At 37.9% G+C, this 10,656-nt stretch overlaps 1 protein-coding gene across 1 annotated transcript; it reads right to left on the bottom strand.

The window, feature by feature from the left end:
• Positions 1-618: 618 nt before the first annotated feature.
• On the bottom strand, positions 619-1,742 carry LOC131224081 (cytosolic sulfotransferase 13-like). Its single transcript, XM_058219646.1, has one exon. It carries the CDS (start codon positions 1,701-1,703, stop codon positions 684-686), a length of 1,020 nt encoding a protein of 339 aa, XP_058075629.1. The 5' UTR covers positions 1,704-1,742; the 3' UTR covers positions 619-683.
• Between the last annotated feature and the right edge of the window lie 8,914 nt (positions 1,743-10,656).

Here is a 10,656-nt window from a genome sequence, read left to right as displayed (position 1 = left end):
GAATAGTGTGGATTTCTCACAAACATCATAGTGGGCCCCACATTGTTTATCACATCTCCCATCTGAATCCGTCACGCCATCATGCTGGGCTTAATGCTAGTCAGGGCCAATTTTGGCTCAAAAATGTTAAAAAAGCTGTCAGAGGGTTATTGTCAGAAATTTGTTAAAAGTCCTAGTTGATGCATTTTGCAATAACAGGTGGCTAGTTTGGTCATAATCCCCTGTACTTCAAACCAAATTTCGAGAGTACGTAGGTTTTTTTTTTTTTTTAATTACAAAAAATCTTATTCAACAAGTAATGAATGGTGGTGGTGTTTTTCCCTGTGGTGTGACCCACTTGAAATTTGGCACGTGATGGATGGATTGGCTTTCATGCACGCACCAAAATGAGTCCCATAAAATCACTTAATAGTTTAAGCTTAACCTACGAGTGCTTTGAGTGGATCCGGGCTCCAATATAAAAACTTAGGAAAGTGGTAAAGTGGTTTACCATACAACACCACAACAGCAAACAGGAAATTAAGCACGAAAACTTAGGAAGGTGGCTTACAATACAACGCCCAACATCAAACACGAAAGCATGAAAACTTGGGAAAGTGGCTTACAATGCATAACAACACCCCAACAGCAAAAAACGAAAACACACAGGAATAAATAGATTATTGGATAAGAGTGAAATGCCCCTAAACAGATACTTGGAACGTCAGATCATAACCTTGCAACTTTTCTTCCATGATCTGATCCAACCGTTCAATCATTTGAGTAGTAAGATAATTCAAAGAATCACCAACCTCACCTCGCCTAAACAAATGCTTATGCTCGACCTCATACGGGTCGTTGTTTCCGTGTCGAGTCTTTCCAATCTTATTCACCTCCAAATTGCTCAAATTTTCAAAACTACACAACTTTAATATATCATGTAGCATGCCTTCTCTGTCCTCTTGGGGTGTGAAAGGGCATCCTAGAAACTCCGCCAACCTTTTCACTGGAGCCACTGGCTCTCTCTTCAAATCCTCGTACTTAAGAAACATTACCTTCTCAGGCCTTTCTTTGCTTTCCTTCCAATACCCCAATACATGATCCCAGAAAGGACCATACATTGATATGCCTGCACAGAAAAGGTCAAATGCATCTTCGAGAGAGATTGGTGATTGAGTCTCAGGTACTTTCAAGTTGTTTGAGAAATGCCAAAAAGAAATAAACACATCTCCAGGATTTCTGCAAAGATAGACAACTTTGCAATTAGAGTCTTTAATGGATTGTGGCAAAGACGTGTAAGGCATATGTGTGGAGAAGAGACCAAGGGACCGAATGCGTTCAGGATCAGGAGTTGAGTTGCCGTAGTATAAGTTCATCTCCAGATAAGGGACGAGTTTGTGGGGATTGTTGGTGAGCAAAGGATGCTGAGGAAATGGGTAACGGGCCCGGTTCGTAATAGCAAATGCAAGTGCCTTGAGCCATGTAGTGCCCGATTTAGGTGTGGTGGCCAGTAGTAAATCGCTATCGTGAGCTTGGAAGTGCCGTTGACATGCGATTATTCCCAGTAGAAACTGTTGGTTGTACCAAAAGCCTTCGTATTGGTAAAGATGAGTGAAGCGCCCCCCATTTGTCGTCGGAAGGGAGGAGAGTAATTCCTTGCAGTCATGGCTTAGTCCTTCTTCCCCTTCTTGTGGAGGAGTAGGGGATGGTCGAGACATGGCCATGCAGACCGAATGTGATGGCAGATGGAATTTTGATGAAAACCCAAGTGAGGTGGGTAGTATATATAAAGGCTAGACTAAGTGATGCATCTCTAGGCATGTTACAGGCATCTCTTCAGCTTTGGCAAAGGGCCCGTTTGGATACCACCAAACGAGTTACTTTTCTATTTACACCAGTACATAAGTGACTGATTTCAGATAAATAGGTTTGGTTCATGATTAGTTATTGTTATTGCTCGAATTTGGGTGAACCTGCGGCTGCACATGCATGTAGGCTCCATAATGTTATCGTGTACCTATACCAGCAGTGAATATATGTAACGCCCCGACTTTTCAAGACCCGAGTATATAACCCGTATCCCAAAAACCCGATTGTTAACCTTAAAGGATGGTCAAATTCTATATATATATATATATTTTTTTATATATAGATTCTATATATATATATATATATATATATATATATATATATACATATATATATATATATATATATATATTTGATAGCTTCAGAGTAAGCAGATGAGCGTAGGATGGACAAATCAATATAAAGAAAAGTTTGCATTTACATTTGAAGAATACAAGAGGTTGCCCATAATGACTTATACAAACCAATGTCTCAAAAATTAGCAAATGCAAGAATTACATGATTCAATGCATAAGAAATAGTAGAATGCAAGTAAATTTGAGCCGCAAGACCCTGCAGCTTCTCGAGGTAGATACAGCCATGTGACCCTAGCACTTGTACCTAACTCCTCATCAGCCTGAACTTAAAAATCACTTAAGCCACCTGTGTTACCTGTACGGTTATATATTTGATGGATGAGTAGCCAACTCAGTGTAAATTCTCCTTAAGATTACACACCGTCGCATTAGATAAGCATAGTTATAAGACAAAGTATACAAAACAATACATGATGCAGGTTTTATTATGTGCATGAATGCGTGAATGCAATCATCGCCACGGGGATGCTCATCCGTGCGGACAGTGGGCTCGTCACCCATGCGATCATCGACCTGAGAAAAGCATCCAGTCGAACAAATACGTACATCACGTACGATAGCAATAGATGTTGGTCGATGACATGTATGTATGATTAGCCAACCCGTTATTAGTCCAATTACAACCAGTCATTTTAAATAAGCTCAAAGGTCACTACGGGGGCTCATCACTAGCGTAGGCTGACAGCTCGGGCATAGGTCCCATACCATCATCCCTGACTCATGAGGCTACCACCTCAGGATGTTTAATGGAAACTTGTCGACTAGTGGTTAATCATATTAAGTATATGGGGCTTATCATCGCATGGTTATATAGAAATGCTACATCGAGCCACATACACTATAAGAAAACCTACTTTTACTGACGAAAATTTCCGTCGCTAAAAGCTATTTTTTCGCAGGTAAAGAGTTTTACTGATGAAAATTTTCGTCGGTAAATTCGTCAGTAAAAGCCCGAAGGTAAAGGTTTTTATTGACGAAAAAAATTTTCGTCGGCAAAGGTAAGACTTTTACCGACGAATTTTTTCGTCAGTAAAAAATAATTTAAAAACTTTTTGCATCGATTTTTGTCGTAGCTAAAAATATCTGTAAACTTTTACCGACAAATTTTTTCATCGGTAAAAAATAATTTAAAAACTTTTACCGACGATTTTTTTCGTAGGTAAAAATATTTATAAAATTTTTATTTACCGACAATGTTTTTCGTAGATAAAAATATTTACAAACTTTTTACCAAAAAAACTTATATCGATGATTTATTTCGTAGGTAAAAATATTTTACAAATTCTTACCGACGAATTTTTTCGTCGGAAAAAAATAAGTAAAAGACTTTTACATACAAAAAGTTTTGTAGGTTAAAATATTTACAAAACTTTTACCAACGGATCTTTTCGTCAGTAAAAAATAAGTAAAAACGATTTTTTTGTAAATAAAATATTTGACAATACTTTTACCTACGAAAATTTTCATAGGTAAAAGCACGTGGCTATCACCATAGCTAAATCTCTCTCTCTCTCTCTCTCTCTCTTTCCATTTTTGAACACAAAATTCCTGATGCACCTGTTACAATATATTTCATCATATTCTTCCTAATATACACCTGTTATATAATATACACCTGTTGTCTAATATATTTCATCATATTCACATTCACATCCATCCAAACATAAACTACGTAAATCCATCCAAACATAAACTACATCCATTCAAATCACCAAAACAAGAACTAAGATCGCAAGGGAAATTTTCTAGAACGATCCAAAACGGAAAATTAAAACGAAAAAAGATTAAAAAAAAATAGAGATGCAAAGGAAATACCAAAATGATCCGAAAAGGGGAAAAATAAACAAAGAGATACAAGAAAAATCAGAGAAGTCAAGCACTAGAACAATCAAAAAGGGAGAAAATTGAATAAGACAAATAAAAACACAGAAAAATATATACAAACGAAATCATCGAAAAAACGTTGAGGGATTTAAGAAGTGAGGTAGACATATATAAGATCTCAAACTAGAAATAAAAACACAGAAAAATAGATACAAACAAAATCATCAAAAAAAAGCTAAGAGATTTAAGAAACGAGGTAGACATATATAAGATCTCAAACTAAGAACACGATTAGAAGCATTTAGGAGAAATGCATTAAGATCAAAGCCATTTTCAAGCCATAGATAACATTAAACAAGCCATGCAAACAACAACAGATCAAAACACAAAAACAAAGGATCGATGGAAATATCAGACATATATCAGGTAAGAAAAACCAGATCCGAAGCGAAAATCAGATTAAATACTTTAAATAGAGGGAAATCTCACATCATAGTGGCATAGGTCATTGTCTTCAGCTATATCGACAAGGAAGTGGTTCGCACGGACCATGCACTTTGAGCTGAGAGTTCCAAACCCGGGCCGAGCTAGGAATCGGATTGCCTTCATAGATGATGGTGACGGCAGTTGTTGTGCTGGTGCTGGTGCGGGCACTGTCGACGGTGCTGGCATAGATTTTACGATCGGATACATCCAACGATATTGTACTGAGTCTGCAAGCTTCACCTCATGCGGTAAGTGAATCGCTAGGTGTACCATGACATTGAAAAACGCAGATAATTGTTCTTAGCTCACATCCAACTCTTATCCATCTCTATAATGAAAAGACTAGAGTCAGTTTACGGAAATAGGTTTAAGATTAGGCTAGGTTATAAGTTTAGGTTATTTGTTTAGGTTTAGGGAATTGAGAATAGGTTAAGGTTTAGGTTTAGGAAATCGGGTTCGGGTTCGGGATCGGGTTTAGGTTTGGGTTTTCAAGTTTAGTTTAGGTTTAGGTTAGGGAGTTGAGATTAGGATTAGGTGTAGGTTTAGGTTTAGGGATTTGAGAATACATTTAGGTTTTAAGTTTAGTTTTAGGTTTTAAGTTTAGGTTTAGGTTTTAGGTTATAGGTTTAGGTTTAGGTTTTAGGTTTAGGTTAAGGTTAGGTTATAGGTTATAAGTTTATGTTATAGGTTATAGGTTAAGGTTTAGGTTATAGGTTTTGGTTTAGGTTAAGGTTATAGGTTAAGGTTAAGGTTTAGGTTTAGGTTATAGGTTTAGGTTAAGGTTTAGGTTTAGGTTATAGGTTTAGGTTAAGGTTTTGGTTTAGGTTAAGGTTAAGGTTTAAGTTTAGGTTATAGGTTTAGGTTAAGGTTTTGGTTTAGGTTATAGGTTATAGGTTATAGGTTATAGCTTTAGGGAATTGATAATAGGTTAAGGTTTAGGTTTAGGAAATTGGGTTCGGGTTTGGGATCGGGTTTAGGTTTGGGTTTTCAAATTTAGGTTTAGGTTTAGGCTAGGGAGTTGAGATTAGGATTAGGTGTAGGTTTAGGTTTAAGGATTTGAGAATACATTTAGGTTTTGGGTTTAGGTTTAGGTTTTAGGTTTAGGTTTAGGTTAGGTTATAGGTTAAGGTTTAGGGAAGTGAGTTTAGGTTATAGGTTATAGGTTTAGGTTATAAGTTATATGTTATAGGTTAAGGTTTAGGTTTAGGTTATAAGTTTTGGGATTTAAGAATAGGTTTAAGTTATAAGTATAGGTTTAGGTTAATGTTATAGGTTATAGGTTTAGGTTATAAGTTTATGTTAATGTTGTAGGTTATAGGTTTAAGTTTAGGGATTTGAGAATACATTTAGGTTTTAGGTTTAGGTTTAGGTTTTACGTTTAGGTTAAGGTTACAGGTTTAGGTTAGAGGTTTAGGTTTAGGTTATAAGTGTAGGTTATGGGTTTAGGTTTAGTTTATAAGTGTATATTATAGGTTTAGGTTTAGGTTAGGTTATAGGTTAAGGTTTAGGGAATTGAGAATAGGTTAAGGTTTAGGTTTAGGAAACCGGGTTCGGGTTCGGGTTCAGGTTTAGGTTTGGGTTTTCAAGTTTAGGTTTAAGTTATAGGTTTTGGGATTTGAGAATAGGTTTAGGTTATAAGTATAGGTTTAGGTTAATGTTGTAGGTTATAGGTTTAGGTTATAGGTTTATGTTAATGTTGTAGGTTATAGGTTTACGTTTAGGGATTTGAGAATACATTTAGATTTTAGGTTTAAGTTTAGGTTTTACGTTTAGGTTAAGGTAGGTTTAGGTTTAGGTTATACGTGTAAGTTATAAGTTTAGGTTTAGGTTATAAGTATAAGTTTAGGTTAATGTTGTAGGTTACAGGTTTAGGTTATAAGTTTATGTTAATGTTATAGGTTATATGTTTAGGGTATAGGTTTAGGTTTAGGTTTAGGTTTAGGGATTTGAGAATACATTTAGGTTTTAGGTTTAGGTTTAGGTTTAGGTTTTAGGTTTAGGTTAAGGTTAGGTTATTGTTCACACCCCAAGTGCAGGGTTGTGATGTAGTAATAAACTCGGTAAGACCGAGGTCGAATCCACAGGGACTGAAACCTGTACGTTATCTGAAAATAACCAGATCTAGAACTAGGCTAAGATGAAATCTAAACCAATTGTGATTTGAGGAATAATGGGGAAATATTAATCTAAACTTAAAGAATTCAGAGAAAGGGAACTAGGGATTCAGAGGATCCACTTGTGGAGATCAGGGAGATCTTATGCCTGCTTCATGGATATTATACTGAACTTACTCGATATAGTTTTCAAGAGATGAAAGGTATAAGGATTAGGTATGATTCCATCACAAATCCATGCCTAAGAGACAAGGTAAACAACAGAACTTAGACCAATCCATAACCAATTAAAAGATGTATGAGTGTTAGGAAGGATTCCATCATCCAACCATGTCTATGAGACGATGGCGAACAACAGGGTTTCCGAACATCAAAATAAAAGGAAAGGAATTATTCAAGCCATCACAGATCTACTATAATTTAAATCACAACAAACTATTAATGACTAAAAGAATTTCTTAAATCAAAACAAAGTCAATCAGTTCAGTTCAAATCAAACCTGTAGAAGCTCCCATCACGCCACAAGCTTCACCTCTTAGCCCTAGCTAAGGGATTTAGCCTAACATAATCATAGGAAAAAGAAGAAAAATAAAGAAAAAATACATAAAAATTCCAAACACTTCTCTCTCCGCCTCTCTCTCTCTATCTGACGTCCCCTATTCAAGCACACCCCCTTCTCCACGTTTGGAACTCTTTTTATAGCTTTTGGAGTGGTGGAAATCGGATTTGGGAAGCTATCGCACGCACAGCGAAAGCCTTTTCGCAGCCAAGTTCGGGGCTTCATAACTCTCGCATTCTTTGCATTATTTCTGTAAAATCAGTGTCTCTTGAAAGTATTTTGGCTGGCCTACACGATGGACGGTTCAGATCTGCCCTATGATCAAAGATGGTGGGCCACAACTGCCTGGAGATCGAATTTCGCGTCGCTGACGTGATCGGTGGGCCCCACGGAGGTGTTTTCGAAAAAATCCACCCCGTCCATTAGATTGCCCTTGAAATTTCGGTAAGAAATGGATGGTTTTTCATGTCCATTGACTCAGAATCAGAGAAGAAATCATCCAAACATCAATTTGAACGTTGCAGGGCAGTCTACTTATGGCCTCTGCATCGCGCACGTGTGCTTGCATGGGTCCAAAATTTCAGCATAGGCTTGAAGAATTCATGGCCCTCTACAAGATGGACGGCTTGGATCATCCGTACGTACGCTTTGTGGGGTCCACTAGCGTCTGCAAAAACGGATGCCGTCCGTCCGTTATACAACGCTAAAACGGCAACTTCCGTGTTGGGAAGAAGACGCGGGTCAGCAGCGCTGACCCGCTTTAGTTAATTCGGTGCGGCTCGCGTACGTGTACACGTGCAGTGTACACGCCTCACATACAAGCCCCACTGTGATGTGATTCGAAAATCTGATCTAACCATTTACTTTCTCATCTTATTTAAACCGTCGAGACCAAAGTTGAGACAGTTCCAGAGATCAGGTGGGCCCAGAATCAACGGTTTATGGGTTGATCTGTTAGTTGGGGTACTTTCATAGTGAACCAAGGGCTGAAATTTGATATGTACGGTTAATTTATGGCCCTCAGGCCATGTATGAAGTTTTGAGCCAATCAGATGGCGAGAACTATGTGATCTTGCATTTTTCACCAATTTCAGGTCTCTTTAACATGAATGACTTGATTTCCTTGGATCCCTAGTGTGTAATTCCATCGATCTTGGTCCCCTGGAGTCCGTCCCTTGCCTTGGGTGTCATCAGAGCGTTAAATCCATGGTTTAAGCACCCTTTTTCAGTTCATGCTTGTAAATACACTCTGCATCACAAACACGATTAAATCAGTCTATTAAACGGTATCATGCTTGTAAATCTATGCAATAACTGGGTCTGATATGCAATATTTGACCCTCAACACAACCCCCAATGAGCATTTTGCTAGTTCGGAGCAAAATATGCGAAAAGTAAGTTGAGAATTACAGAACAATTTTTATAAACTCGAGTGATTTTTGTAGAATAATCCAGATATGAGAATTCCCAGATTCATGAACGTTGGATATTACTTTCTCCTGGACTCAAGCGCACGGTAAACTTCATAATCAAGTTCAAAGTATTATTCCATTGATTAGAAAAATTCTAATCATTGAGATCTATGAGCATACAGTGTAATCTCAGCTTATCATCATTAAAATTCACTTCTCTATTTCAAGATATCATTGGTAACCAATAAGAAGATTCATGATAACCAAAACTTGCCTCACAGATCATCTTTTCATTCCTTCAGCTTTTGATTTTTCCATTAAAAGTAACGCCAAGAAGGGGAATCAAATCTCACCTACAGGGAGCAAACCTATGATGAAGACTGTACACCCAAAATTTTCACATATCATTCATAGGGAATTAAATCTACACCTATAGGGAGCAAACCTATGGTGTAGACCATTCGCCCAATCCTTTCAATTTCTCAGGTTGGTTCCTTTCAATCTTAGTGAGTACCAAGTAAATCCTTCAATATCAAACTGAAACCTTAATGTGAAAGCGAGATGTGACATGTGAGATCCAACAGATGAAATCCAACAGATACTGAATCCAAGTGTCTTAAATTACCAACATCACGTATCTTGAAATTCCAAGTGCCCTAGATGGCCGTCAAAATCCCTTCGAATTCACAAGAAAGTCCAGAAAAATTAAAAAAATTTCACAATTTTTTGCTCAAGACCAAGAAAATGCTGATTAGGAACCCTAATCTCCCACCCCCAACCTAAAATCTACATTGTCTTCAATGTAAAAGAAATAAGCATGCAATGCTCATGGGACAACAAAAATATAAGAGGAGTGATGGAAAGATAGTACCTGGACGAAAGAATCAAAAGGCTTTCCACAGATATCTACGTAAGATCGGGTCAGCACTGTTCACTCCCCAAGTATAGGGTTGTGATGTAGTAATAAACTCGGTAAGACCAAGGTCGAATCCATAGGGACTGAAACTTGTACGTGATCTGGAACTAACTAGATCTAAAACTAGTAAAAGATGTAATCTCAATCAAATAGAATTTAAGGAATAATTGTGGAATAATTATCTAAAACTTAAGGAATTCAGAGGAAGGAAACTAGGGATTCAGAGGATCCACTTGTAGAGATCAGGGAGATTATATGCCTGTATCAAGAACCATGGAAATTAAACTGATCTTTCTTGATCTAGTTTCAAGAGATCAGACAGGTGTAAATTAGAGTGGATTCCATCACAAAACCATGCCCATGAGACAAAGCAAACAACAAAATCAAACCAATTCACAGCCAATCTGAGTGATGTATGAATGTCAGGAAGAGTTCCGTCATCCAACCATGTCCAAGGGGCAATGGTGAACAACAGAGTTTCCTAACCGCATAGTCACAATAAGGGAATGGACATACTCAAAGCCATCACAAATATATTGTAATTTAAGTCATAATAAATCATTAAAAACTTGAAAGCATTCCATTCAATCACACTAGAATCAACGTCAGTTCATTACATGCATCCAAGCCGTAGGATCAACCCCATCACGCCACAAGCTTCACCTCTTAGCCCTAGCTAAGAGGTTTAGCCAACCATGATTAGGCTAATGACCTTAAGATTCATAAAAGAAAGAAAGAAAGAAAACATCAAAGAAGATCAGAAAACAAACTCCAGCTCTCCCTGTCTCTTTCAATCGTCAAACCCAAGCCAAAAAGAACTCCTCTGCTACTCCCTGTCTAGCCCCAAACCTGTGCTCACGTCCCGCCCAAAGCCTCCTGCCAAATTCCACGTTCCAGCCTCCCGTCTCTTCTCTTTCAATCCCTCCTTCAATGCTTTCTCTTAAACCCAACTGACCCCCCATTCCCCTCTCTCTCTCTTCTTTTTATCACCCTGAAGGTCGGCTGCATGGTCCTCCCGCGCAAGAGGCGGTGTTACAGGTTTCACAGCCGGAACGCGCAACCTGAGAAATTGCAAAGATGGGTTGCGATTGGACCGAGATTGAGATGAAAGATCCTCCAGTCCACGAAATCTGACCACATA

This window comes from Magnolia sinica, chromosome 13 (genome assembly GCF_029962835.1).
Source record: "Magnolia sinica isolate HGM2019 chromosome 13, MsV1, whole genome shotgun sequence".
In the NCBI taxonomy this organism is placed as follows: domain Eukaryota; kingdom Viridiplantae; phylum Streptophyta; class Magnoliopsida; order Magnoliales; family Magnoliaceae; genus Magnolia; species Magnolia sinica.
The sequence above is the reverse complement of the archived record's forward strand: the minus strand, read 5'-3'. Positions and strand labels throughout refer to the sequence as shown.